The 13,476-nt window shown below is 33.1% G+C and overlaps 2 protein-coding genes across 2 annotated transcripts; one reads left to right on the top strand and one right to left on the bottom strand.

Annotated features, from left to right (window-relative positions):
• The first annotated feature begins 2,741 nt into the window (after positions 1 to 2,741).
• Positions 2,742 to 5,014, top strand: LOC135138719 (cytochrome P450 4C1-like). Its single transcript, XM_064068702.1, has 11 exons — positions 2,742 to 2,844; positions 2,898 to 3,111; positions 3,166 to 3,357; positions 3,407 to 3,592; positions 3,643 to 3,706; positions 3,757 to 3,883; positions 3,930 to 3,972; positions 4,026 to 4,204; positions 4,255 to 4,423; positions 4,473 to 4,652; positions 4,710 to 5,014. Exons 2-11 carry the CDS (start codon positions 2,922 to 2,924, stop codon positions 4,889 to 4,891), a joined length of 1,512 nt encoding a protein of 503 aa, XP_063924772.1. The 5' UTR covers positions 2,742 to 2,844; positions 2,898 to 2,921; the 3' UTR covers positions 4,892 to 5,014.
• Positions 5,015 to 9,687: 4,673 nt separating this feature from the next.
• LOC135138725 (uncharacterized) lies at positions 9,688 to 11,536 on the bottom strand. The gene is made up of 2 exons (XM_064068709.1): positions 10,581 to 11,536; positions 9,688 to 10,531 (listed from the first exon to the last, which is right to left on the bottom strand). The coding sequence occupies exons 1-2, from the start codon at positions 11,376 to 11,378 to the stop codon at positions 10,217 to 10,219; spliced, it is 1,113 nt and encodes a 370-aa protein (XP_063924779.1). The 5' UTR covers positions 11,379 to 11,536; the 3' UTR covers positions 9,688 to 10,216.
• Between the last annotated feature and the right edge of the window lie 1,940 nt (positions 11,537 to 13,476).

Raw genomic sequence — 13,476 nt, 5'->3', positions numbered from 1 at the left:
AATACTGAACGGTTTTGCAGACCATTTTAAAACTGTGTTTCTACTATCAAGTACTCAGAACAACAGTGACACCTGCATAAATAATGTGCAAATAATAGGTATGCCCTCAATGAAACGTGGTCCTTCCTGTTATAACAGCAATTCTTCTAAAATTACCTGTAATAACCAAGATTGTGATAACCGATTTGGTGATACCTTCCTTCAACAATTTTCAATTACCAACTGTGATATCAGAAATGCTTGCAGGAAATTGAAGTCCAATTTTACCATGGGTTCGGATAACTTACCTTAATTAAGGATTGTATCTCATGCTTTGAAGATGTTCTTTGTTTCATTTTTAATCTTATTATAAAGTCCAGCGTTTTTCCAGTTACGTGGAAAATTATTAAAATATCTCCTGTTTTCAAATTCGGCAGTAAATCAAATATAACTGACTACAGACAAATAGGAATTGTGCCTATATTTGCTAAACTCTCTCGGAGTATTCTTGAAGTGTCACGTCTCGTCATCACTGGTTGAAGAACAACATGGTTTTGTCAAGAAACGTTCGACTTCGGCTTCAGGTAGATGTGGTATGCACTGACTTTCGTAAAGCGTTTGATCAAGTTGATCATGGTGTTATAATTACTAAAATCAGATCTATGAGTGTTTGTGATAACAAATAGATCTGATTTTAGTAATTATATCGTCTTGTTAACTTGTTTAAATCTATGCTAGAAAATTGATTGCAATATGTCGAGATTAATGGTGTTAAATCTTATTTGTATAGGGCAACAACTGGAGTAACGCAAGGATCTAACCTGGATCCGCTTTTATTTCTTATCTCTATTAATGATTTGGTGAAAAAATTTTCTTCAAAAGCCCTTGTGTACGCTGACGACTTAAAACTTGTAATAGTTATAAGTGACCTTGAAAGTTGTAAAGCCTTACAAGATGATATCAATCTTCTGTGCGAGTGGTGTGAGGTAAATAAACTTTGTCTTATAATAATAATTGTAGTCTGTACTCCTATTTTACCCAAAATGTCCTCCAATTTGCTTTTTTTTTTCAATTTTCATTTATCTCTTTTTGTGTATTACTATATTCTTCTTTCTGATCTCTGTATCGAGCATTTCTATGTACTTGCAGAATTTTTTTTTTTTAATTTTGCGTTTTCTTCCATTATATTCCTGTTTTCTCGCATAATTTCCTGTTTCCCCCACCACAGGCCACATTTTTTTCTCTATTCTAGTATTTCAATTGTTTTCTAGTTTTGCCATAATCTCGTTCGTTGACGTGTTGAAATTTCTTTAATACGCCTCTGCTTCTTCCTGAGTTGCGAAAAGAAACTAGCCGGGGTCGACCGCTCGGAGGCTTATCACTCTTATCAACTGTTTGATAAGTTTTGGTTATTGGTTTTCTTCTAAATTTTTGGTGCGCACTGCTTTTTTTTTCACTTTGTTTATAAAGATTCATTGTTTCATAAAATAACTTGTTTTCTCCGGCCGGACTTCCCTCAAACAGGATAGATAATGATGTCTCCTGAAGCTGGTGACATTCAAGTAACATCTGGAGTTCCCCAGGACTTTCACCTGGGAGCCTCGCTTTTCCATGCTTTTATCAATGACATTAGAACGTCTTTTCACTACTCAACGTTTTCACGATTTGTCTTTTGATCAGTTTAGACTTAATGATGTTGGCAACAGAAACGCATTCCTTGTTCAGTTTGACAGTCACTCTCAGATAACTGTCACATAAAGAGTCAAATGAGACGACTAAGCTTAAATCTAGTTCTTCTGTAATAAAATAAAATATTTTAGTTACTGTTTACACATTTAATTGACTTGGATTTTGCCCGAGAGACTGCACGTATGTCCTACGCAGATTATTTCGCACACATGATAATTTGTTGTTGTCGAGTTGGTTATTTTTTGCAGCATAGTAACAGCAAAATTATATATTGCATATAGAAAATAATGACAGGTATAACAAAACTTGGTAATCAGTGTTCCCTGAGGCTGTTTTAACTACGCAAACGCACACAGGGCTGACCACAAAACAATTGACAATAAAGCGAGGACAGGATATGACAAAATATAATCTAAATGTTCTATTTCTCTTACAGTTTAGGATATAATATAGTTTACTATATAAAGTATACTCGTAAAGGCATTTAGTTTAATATACTGCAAGAAACACAAATAGTCCCAATTAAAAAAAGAAAAAGATATCATGAAATGTCAAATGATTATAGATCTATTACAGATTCTTCTCAGTCTCATTTTTTTAAGCATTATCATTTAATGAAAATAAAAAATACTTTAAAAAGGTGCATCTATCAAAGTAAATCTTGCCAAATGGGGAGGCTACAAGAAAAAATCAAAAGTTGTCAAATCACAGAACCGAGGTGGCCAAGGAATTTCTGTATTTTGACTAATTATGCGGTGATCAAAGAAGTTTCTTAAGAAATTTAAGTTGTCCAATGTACAATGAATCGGAGCTTCATGGAACTAAAAATAAAACGTTTGGTTGTTGGTTAGTTCCGAAAACAACTGATTTTTTTAAATTCGGAAAATAGGAAACACGTAAAAGCAATCTACTCTGCTTGTCAAAAATGTCAAACCATTGTCAAATGTCAATTATGAGATTAATCATGCATACGCGTTTTTCACGTTTCCTTCTACCAAAAGGTCAAATTTAGCCTGAAATTCAGTTTAAATTCAGCGGTAAGTATTCATGAGTACGAAAGATTGAGAACCGCTGAATTAACCCAGTATTAAATATATAAAACAAACAATTACTGACACACCAGTTAATAATAATTCCACTGTGTAGCCCGCCGTAAGTAGGCCGCTTACAAACATTGTAATATTTATAACAACTTGCATACTGTGAATATCATTTTATCACATTTTTAGCAACAGTACGAAACAGCAACTAACATGAAAATAATTGAACCCTTATTATACAGTAATTTAAGGTTGTTTTCTCCGATATTTGTCATTTTTCTAATAGCACTTTTTGTCTACCACTGGAGAAGAAGATGGCTTTATTACTATTCTTCAAAAATACCAGGACCATTTCCAGTGCCTCTAGTGGGAAATATTAACTTAGTTACAGGAGGAGCTTTCGGTAAGTTTCAAACATGAAATTTTGATCAACAGTAGTTACGAGAGAATTTTGCAGAAATTCACAAATTTTTAAGAAATCTTTTCACCGACTATCCTAATATTGTAAAAACGTGGGTTGGACCTTATCTGTACGTGAGCACGACAGAACCGGAATATATAAAATTGATATTGACTCGGTTCTTAGATAAAGGAAACTATTATCATTTAATGACGGGCTATTTCCGAAGATCGCTAGCAGCAGCTCCACGTTAGTAGCACAAGCGCGGGAAATTGTAAGATTAAAATTTTGATTTTAGTTGAATTGTGGAAACAAAATAGGAAAAATATTAATCCTACGTTTAATATTTCACTTATCAACAGTTTCGTTGACACGTTCGCCAAACACGCTAAATTGTTTACTGAAAATTTTGACGATGTGTGTGGAAAGGAAGCCGTTGATGTATTTCCATCGATCTGGAAATGTACGCTCGATGCCGGTTGTGGTAATCTTACACACAAAAAAATAATCTCATATAAATTAGTATTATTGTAGAAACTTTAGCAGATGTAAATCCGTCTTTAATTAACACTCAGCAGTATGTAGCAGGAATTTTCAGGTGAGACACGATTTATACAATACATATAGCTAATCTTAAAAGATTTAAAGAATGGAAGAAATTCTGTTGAGACGTTTTTTCCACCCACTTTTGCATTTTGATATTTTCTGGAGCTTATCTCCATTAAAGAAAGAAGTAAATACACTTTGGAAACAAAATTGCTCTTGCATCCAAAGGGTAAGCAACTATTTGAAACTTTTAAGGCGCTAAATTGAATTTTCAGATGATTGATTTGATGGAATCTAAAAGTACTCAAGACGATAATGGTAAAAACAAACAAACAAGAACAATATAATTGTTTTTACTTATTTCCTTTCAGAAAATGCATCTACAAAGAAACGTTTCTTAACCCATATGATGAATTTAGATCGCAACCAAGAAATACCACACGACTACGTGCTTGAAGAAAGTCAAATTATGTACTTTGTTGGAACAGAAATATCAGCTGCTGTACTCAGTTCCACTTTACTAGTACTCGGAATGAATCCAGATGTGCAGGTACTAACTTGTTCTCTTTTTTGTCAAGTTGTTTTACATTTATACCCTAGACAAAAATCGATGAAGAACTGAATGCTATATTTGGCGACAGCGACAGAGATCCAACTCTGGAGGATGTACACCAGATGCAATATTTGGATAGAGTACTCAAAGAAACGATGAGATTAATTCCACCCCTACCTTTCGTTATGAGATCTATAGATGAAAATGTTCACTTAGGTGACTTGGTTTATTTTTCTACACAACGAAAGAAATTTTGTTTTTGCAGGTAAATACGTTTTACCTACGGGTACCAAAGTTATCATTCCTATCGCTATGGTACATCGACGACCAGACTTTTGGCCTGATCCAGCGAAATTTGACCCTGATAGATTTTTGCCAGACGAGGTAGAAAAGCGACCGGTTTGCTCTTACATACCATTTAGTTACGGTGCTCGAAACTGTATAGGTAACGTTGGAAACTTGATGTTCAATTTATGATTTTATTCGTCTGACTCGGTTGCAGCTTATAAATATGGGTTATTGTCAATGAAAATAATTCTGTCTACATTTTTGAGATCCTACAAAGTTACATCTTCAAATTACAAGTCCATAGAAGACATGGATTTTCTCATACAGGTTGTTGCAAGACCTAAGAATGGTTACAAAATAACCGTAGAGAAAAGAGAAAGAAAAAGTAATTGCTGAGCAAGTTGCGGCTTTTTTCAATTAACTGCTTCAGACATACCAAGCTATGATACATGGGATATGATTTTTTGTATTTTTTAGAAAATTTGGTTATAGGGTGTGTTGTAAATATCGTATTTTTAATTTTGTTTTTGATTTCAATTAACCAACAAGTGAGCGGGTGTACAGTTAGTTTCAATATAAATTAATAAGTGCATGGAAATCAACAACTGTATTATGTTAGAAAAAGTTTGTAAAAACTAATAAACAAAAGTAAAAAAAAAAATTGAATGAACGGTTTAACAAACTTGTAAAATTAGATTTAAAGTCAAGGTGCGACTCTTTTTTGCAGTTGATGTATAAAACTGATTAATACTTAGTAAAATGACCTCAGTTAGTTCAGAGTCAAGCTGTTTTCTCAGCTTGTTGATTCATTAAAAAGATTTATCCGATTTGAAAATCACTTATTATGACGGCTATTTGAGTTTTGTAGTGGTCAATATTATTCCACTACTGGTGTAATACCGTGTAATGAAACTCATTACACAACTCATCTTGAGCTTCAAGAATAGATTCAAGAATAAAATGATAAATATAGAGGTGGAAAATTTTATTTAAGTAAATTACAAACAATAAAACACTTACCTATGTATTAGGGGTACTATAAACAATAATGACAGTATTTTAGCAGTTGAATGTATTAATACCATCAGCTGATGTGATTAGCTATGCCGTGTTTTACTCTCAATTTGTAATGATTAAAGCTCCGATAATATGTAAAATGCATATTTTTGCATATTCTGCATATCTGACTACTGTTTTGCATTAATTGCCTATTTTAATGTTAAGTGCATTTTTATGTATATTTTAAAATTTTTGCTGCATTTTTCGTAGTAGTTGGTGAAAATCTTAATTTTAATACAATTTTAATACAGCTGGTTATTGCCAGTATGTAGGTAAATAAGTACCGACCTTTTCTAGTAATGTGGACTGGTTTTTCCAAGTTTTCATTTCCCCAGTTAGGCGTATTACTGAAATTCTTTACTTAACGGCCTCTAAGCCGGATCTTATAAATATAAATAGTCCTGCAAATTTATTTAATGAGGGGTTGGAAGAGATGGATAAGCTAGAATGGATTTGTATTTCATTCTTCGATTTCCAAATTCATTCATCATTCGTCTACGAACTGGCGACAGAACAGTGATATTGCGAATAATAAAAAAATATCTTCCCCTAGCCAGAGTTGGTTCTAGATGGAGATGGTGTTTTTGTGAACCTTGCGGCAAAACAGTAAGTTTTTAAAAAAATATTTTCATTGCTTAGACTAAAGTCTAAGAGAACTAAATAAAAAAATATGTTTTGCGTGTTATTCGATGTCAATAATAGGTATCTCTTACATAAATAATTATTTGTTTTCAATTTTTTTTATAGATTTCGAGCACAAAGAAACACTGCGGAATGCCTCTTAACAATAGAAATTGTGAAAAAAGAAACTTAACCATCAATACGAGAAACTATATCAACTAATACAGCCAAAAATAAAAAGGGAATATTCAAGTTCGATTTATGTCAGGCTATGCTTGACTCGAATATTCCATTAAATAACTTAAGTAATCGTACATTTAATTCATTTTTGGAAAAATACTGTAAAAGGACCATTCCAGACTAAGGCACTCTCAGGAAAACCACTGTAGATGAACGTTATATCGAAACTGTTGCTAAAATTAAGACATGTTAGAAGTATTTTATCCAAATTTGATTCATTGCACTTGTCTCGTCCACGGTGCAAACAGAATAGCAGAAGAAGTACGAAATCAAATTCAATTGGTAAATGAATTAATTAATAATACCTATGAAAAAGGTCTATGTTAAGACTCCTTACAGTACTATCGGACGCAAAAGTGTTGTCGGTACCAAGGCTGGAGTCTGGTTCGGTTTCGCCCTATACTAAATACACAAGCTTCATTTGACATACCCCTGTTAAAACTTTTATGACTTAAGCGGCTTATGCCAAAGCACCTTTATAAATCAAACTGGCTATTGTAAGCTTTGTGGACCCAAACCGCAAGATTATTACTGTCCATTGTTGGCATAATGTAGCTGTGAACTGAGTTAAGTAATACAATAGCCAGTTTGACTTATAAGGGTGGTTTGGCTTAAGCTGCTTAAGTAATAAAAGTTTTAACAGGTGTATGTCAAATGAGGTTACTTTACATTGAAAACATCGTCGTTATTGCCGGAGTTGCATTTTTAAAATACGAGATATATCGCTTTAATCAAATTATATTCCGAATTAACAACTTCCATATTTATATTCATATCTAGTCTGCAGTTTAAAAAAAAAAATGGTCTAAAGAGTTTAGACAGTACTTCCCTCTCGAAAAGTCAGAATCTATTGAAACGAGAAATCGGCATTAAACGGCCTGACATGCGGTAGCAGAATACAGGTTTACTTAGATTGTGGTTTGGTTGTAGACTTCAGTATTTTTAAAACTCCGGAAACCACGACGATCTTTTCAAGTACATATTTAGTATAGGGCGAAACCGAACCAGACGTCATCCTGCTCCTCCGTCTTCTCTCTGCGGGTTGCCATAATTCCCTAAACACTCAAGTAGTAAGTTGTATTTATTTTCTATCGATTTCAATTTTGCGACTTTTAAATACTTTGACTTTTAACTTTTTCGATTTTTCGACTATTCGTGTTTTTGGTTTTTTACTTATTCGATTTATCAAAATATTGCGACTTTTTAAATCTTACATTTTTCGATTTCTCAGTTTTTCAGATTTTAAATTTTAGGATTTTTACTTTTTAGTAGGGATGTACCGACTGTAGGTCTGGCCGACTAACCGACTAGCCCTGATTGTTCGGCCAGTAAAAACCGACTAATCGGCCGACTGTTCGGCTTTACTAAAATCGGTTTATAAATGGGACAGACAGTGTGTCTTTTTTTGTATTTCTCTGACTACCTTAAAAATTGGTTTTATTTTAAGTAAAGGAATAACTAAAGTTCTTTTGTTTTCCAAAAAATGTGTTAAATTTGTTTGGATAATTTTAACATTTTGTTTTTTTGTATTAACTCAGTACAAAAATAAAGAATAATACAATTTAGGGCCAGTTTATACAATATTTTAACTGAGATTAAATTGATCACGCATTTAACAAGGCCATTAGCGACGTCTGATTGGCGTAGAGTCGGTCACATGGTGCTTTAATGCCGGGTTAAAAATTAAATCGCTATTAAATATTTGAGGTTCTGTACACCGGGTTTAATTGTATTATATACAATTTTAAATTTAATAAAAAAAGCCGACCGATCGGCTGTTTAGCCGACCAGTCGCCGACTGCCAGCCGACGATGAAAAACGGCCGAATAGTCGGCTCACCCGACCGGTTGGCCACTAGTTCTCAAGTTTTCGATTTTTTGCCCTATCGTTTTTAGATTTTTCGATTTTTCAATTTTTCGAAATTAATTGTTCAGTGTTCTGATATTTCGATTTTTCAATTTAACGATTTTCTTTTAATTTTTCTCCTTCTCGTTTTTAGATCATCACATTTTATACCAATACACGAGCACTGGTTTGTGAAGGGCGCCGGGGCTCGAAAGTTTTAGAACACAGTAATGTTGCGGCCGCCTATATTTAATAAGGATGAAATACAAATTTTCAAAATAATATTCAGAACGTTTTGCTGCGTCGTCACTTAATTAATAATTCTAAACGCTTCCTCTGTTTTGAGTTGGCCTTTTTTCGATGTTTAAACATAAACAATTGAAGTTAAGGATATACTGATAATATATTTTCACTTCAGAGGCGAGGGAAGATCTGTGTGAATAACTTTAGACCAATTTTTTGCCTTTAAAAGAGAAAGTCTTGCAGGCATTTTGTGTTTTTTTAATATAAAAAAATCTCCGGGCCCTCTTGTGTTTTGTTTTTAAAATTCTTTTATAAAATCTCTAGGATTCGTGGAGTTCTTTATTCGGAAAGAATTTTACAGCATAGTAGGGGCGCCTTTTTTTTTCAATATGTGAAGTTTCGTTTTCGAAGGAAAGATCAAAATATTGTCAAAATCGAAAAATTGAAAAATCAAGAAATCAAAAAATCGGAAATCCAAAAAATCCAAAAATTAAAAGATCGAGTGGATGAAAATGTTGCGAAATGTAAAACTCGCAATATTTTCAAAAAGTGCTTTTCAGCAAGCTCCAGTGATGTCAATTTTCAATGCAACCTGCAAAAAATATGAAATATTTAAAATAATTTGAAGACATTTTGGCATATTTTACCTTAGTAAAACTGACTGCCTTTTTAAAAATGCAATCAACTGGCGTCTGCTTATGTCAGCATTGTTTTTCGTAGATATCGTCGTCCTCAGCATTGAATAAAAAGCCCAGACACTGGAGGATTTGTACTTTTTCGACAGATTATACTATTTCAAATACCGTTCGTAAATTTTTGCACACTTCAATTTTGAGTTTGCTGGTAATAACGCGGATAGAACACTGGTCGCAGTTTCTTCTATATCCGAGGGACACTCTCCCAGTCACTCATCAATCATCATAAAATTTGTGTCACGAAAAACGTTTTCATGTAATTTGAATTTTTTGTAAAATATAGAAGTACATATTTTTATTAGTTTTGTGTCTTATCTAAGCAGTCGCAGATAAAATGTTGTACACCACCTATAAATTTCTTTCGTTTATATTAAAACATAACAATTTTTGTGCATCATTTATTATTTACAAATACTTTCACTATTTTAAAATTACAGGATGATTATACATGTTATAAATATATTTATACTCGTATTTAAGCCAATTACATGTATCCATATGTGCAAGCAAATAATAACAAGCTATTTTTAAATGCAATTAATGTGCATGCTCTAATCAAAGCCAAGGAAGATTATGTTACGCTGATAAAATTAGTTCATTCATATTATGTGCATTCCAGTACATTCATTAATATATTAAACCACTACAATAATGTATAAAACAACAAGGAAAACTTCAGAAAACAATAATATTATAATTGTGGGACATGAAAATGTACTCCTCCCAGTTTTTTGGCAAGGGTATTATTAAAATTTTTACCAAAATTTGTAATACTAGAGTTCAACCTCAGATTCATAAAATTAACAAAGGATGGTACCTACTGATTAAACGAAAAATATAATTTACAACTGTTGCGTGTGTATTTCGCATTCTGATAACTAAACAAACCGGCAAAAATTTTGTAGTTGAGAATGTAAATCTTCGCGTATATCTTTAATACATACGTAAGAACACCTACACCTACAATAAATTTGCGTTTGATGATCATTTTATAACAGTTTAAGTCAAAATAAAATCTCTACGTTCCGAACAGGGACACGTTCGCTGCTGTTTCAATAATATTTGGTCTTGCTTTGGGTTCAAACGTAGTAATCACTATGAAAAACGTAGCAACGGTTCCAAATATACCCAAGAGTGTACTTCGACCAATGAAAATAAATCTTGCTCCACTAAACTGAGGAAGATTTGTTGCAAGAATATTACCAAACCTATCCACTTCTTCCCTCATTTGTGGATCTGTAAGTTTTGCACTGGACTTCGATACAAGAAAAACAATGTTTTCAAATTCTTCCATTACATTGTCACATTTTAGAAGTAACATACTTGTAGGTACCTACAACAAACTGGTTAGAAACATAAAATACACAGAAATTAGTACCTACGAAGGACACAACGATAGCTAAAACTTCTGCTATTATAGTCATAGACACGTTTTGTGTTCCATATTCTTGACTTTGAAGATTGTATTCTAAATAATTAAGAAACTGAAGAGTGGTAAAAGTGATTAATAAAAGTAAAGACCATCCATAAATACTATTAAATATGTTCACAGTCTCCTTCAAGGTACAAGCATAGTGCCCCATCTGATTTAAATTTTGATCATTTGATACTAACTTTCTTTCGAAATGAAGCTTCAAAGCTTTGTATCTCCGTTGAATCATGTCTATAATCGTGTGTATATAAAAGGTGTAAAACAGCTGGACATAATTCTGTAAAATTTCGAACCCGTACTGTTCTAACTGTAGCACTCCCAAAACGGTATACCAATAAACGGTTATAAAAATTGCGATAATCCAAAAAATAACCTGGGGCACTATAAACTTCCATTGTATTCGTTCTTCTTTGTTATTGTCTGTCTCTTCTAATAAGCAGCTTGTTTGTTTTAAGCAGTTAATTAATTCAATCCACTGTGGCACTTTAGATGTGTCCCACACTACCCGACAACAAAAAATACACAGCACAATATCGGTAAGAAGGCACACTGTTATTTTTGCAAGATTGTATTGCAAATAGAAATCTCTGAAATACACAGATATCGTGACACAAACAATGGTGAGTAGAATCATAAACACTTGATAAATTTGACGGAATTTGGTGTTTTCTTCGGTTTCAATGGAAGGTGGAGTAAGAGCGAACAACTTGCCCACTTTTATATAGGTGTTTAATAGTTTAAAGCACATTGTTTTGTGACGTGTTTTCAGTTTGTTTGAGAAAAATCTACTGGCGATTTTATCCACATATTCTTACTAATTTACATCCATCGCTCAAAGCTTGTTTGGGGATTCCGGTTCAAGTATAATGAACCATCTAGCGGTGAATTACGTCATCTAATAAGTCAGTGGTATTTGTCGATTTATGTTTAATTTGCATCTAGTAATAATATTATAAAAATTATTGTTTATTGCCCAACATATTACTCTTTCTAAATGCAGGATAGACAAAATAATTTAAATCTATTTTTCTAATTTATTAAACTATAACAGTTTTTGACTTTTAATGAAGATTAAACAGTTATTTTTGTATTAAGTGCGAGAAATCGTGTTGTTTTTTTTCAGTTGCATGAGAATGTGAATTTTTAGGCCGAGAACGAAGGCCAAGGCTTAAAACACATTCTCTTCTACCTAGCTAGATATTTGCTGCAGGTACTACTAATTGTAGGTATTAGTGGGACGTGCCGCGGCGAAGAGTTGGTGAAGATGGCGGTTGATAACATTGAAGATGAGAACGTTTATAGTTTCTTGCCCTGAATATGTAGAAACATATCGAAAAGATAGAGCCCTGCGGCCGCCCAATACCTCATGTTGGCGTTTACTCTATAAATACAGTAATGACAAATGTTTCAATCAACATATACTTAGGCACTAAGCTGAATTTGTTCAAAATAAAAATATAATTAATAAAATACACACAGGCTATTGCTTCAGAAGGAGTTGTCATTTTTTTGACAAATACAGGAGACCTAATTTGTATCAAACGTCACAGGGGGTGGAAATCTAGTACCGGTATATTGAAGATAGTAGGTATAAATAACAAAACTGAGGTATCTACTCCGAAGAGAGACCAAGTTATGAAAAATATTGTAATTTAATTATAGTGTGTAAGTAGTAGACCAGTGGTTCAACTTGGTAATAATTATTCCTATGTTCAGATTATTTTTAATCTTAACAAAAATTAGTTTGCAATAATTATTGTTTTTGAAACAAATTGCATATTTTGACTTGCAAAATGTGTCAGCAGCGTAACAGTAAAAAAAATTACGTAACGTAACAGTGATAAAATCAATAATTTTTTAACTATAGCTTGTGTCGATGTGGCAAAATGAAGTAAAGTTTATACATTGTTGTGATGGAGGTGTGATTATGCCCATTAAAAAAATTGGTCAAAGATTATTTCGACAGAACTCCCCTCGTCCCTGAAGTACAGTCCAACAAATATAAATTTGAAAAATTAGAAAATTTATCTTTGAGGATTTTATTATTATTTTTTTAATGATGATCCCTATGATTTAAAATAATATATGCGTGGATTGTTAAGGTACAGGTAACAAGCATCGTATGCAGATCTTTCTGATGAGCTTTTCTACGGCACTAAATCCGACATTGGCCCAGGTGGAAAATCAGTTACGAGATTACTCAAAAATGGAAAAAATGTTCAGTTTATCATTTAAAATTGGTCCAAATTATGATATTTTAGACGATTTGTACTATTGTGAAAACTGACCGTCGGTAATCATGAGGTTTACCTTGTCGCAAAGGCACAGCAGGAACATTTTCGTTCTAAATTTTTTAGAAGTAAACTGTGCGCGATGTTTAGGCCATGGAGTTTTAAAGCATAGTAGTGACGAAAATTAAAAAATATTTTTCATATCAATATTTTTCATATTAGAGATAAAATTCTATCGCGCGATAATTTTTTAGATATGGAGCAAAATGTTTGTGTAGTAGTAGTAGTAGTAGTAAGTGTTTATTTTTACCCTACGGGCTTAAAAGGTTCTTGATTTGCACTACAATTTTTTCATAATTAACAAAAACCAAATAAAACATTTTAAAAACCAAATAACTCATTTTTTTTCCTTTATCCGATCCCCCCTTGCCCCCGCCTTACTCTTGTCCTCTCCATTTCTTTCGTCCATTCCACCCCTCTTCCGTCTTCATTCAATATCTGTGTCACACTCTCCTCTCTTTCTTTGCTCTCCTCACAGTCATGCAGCATGTGCTCTATCGTCTCTCGACCTTCTCCACACATCCTACACATTCTCTCACCTTCGCTTACCCAAAA

This window comes from Zophobas morio, unplaced genomic scaffold (assembly GCF_036711695.1).
Source record: "Zophobas morio isolate AGI-343-1 ecotype UQ-CSIRO unplaced genomic scaffold, CSIRO_AGI_Zmor_V1 ptg000030l, whole genome shotgun sequence".
NCBI classification, from domain to species: domain Eukaryota; kingdom Metazoa; phylum Arthropoda; class Insecta; order Coleoptera; family Tenebrionidae; genus Zophobas; species Zophobas morio.
Note: the sequence above shows the minus strand (reverse complement) of the source record. Positions and strands in the feature narration are given on the sequence as shown.

Excerpts from the sequence above, each read along its gene's own strand:
- LOC135138719 (XM_064068702.1), top strand. The coding sequence starts at position 2,922 with ATGAAAATAATTGAACCCTTATTATACAGTAATTTAAGGTTGTTTTCT. Across the intron at positions 3,973-4,025 it reads AAGTACTCAAGACGATAATG|AAAATGCATCTACAAAGAAA; the intron begins GTAAAAACAAAC and ends ATTTCCTTTCAG. Across the intron at positions 4,653-4,709 it reads CGGTGCTCGAAACTGTATAG|CTTATAAATATGGGTTATTG; the intron begins GTAACGTTGGAA and ends ACTCGGTTGCAG.
- LOC135138725 (XM_064068709.1), bottom strand. The coding sequence starts at position 11,378 with ATGTGCTTTAAACTATTAAACACCTATATAAAAGTGGGCAAGTTGTTC. Across the intron at positions 10,532-10,580 it reads TAGCTATCGTTGTGTCCTTC|GTACCTACAAGTATGTTACT; the intron begins GTAGGTACTAAT and ends AGTTTGTTGTAG.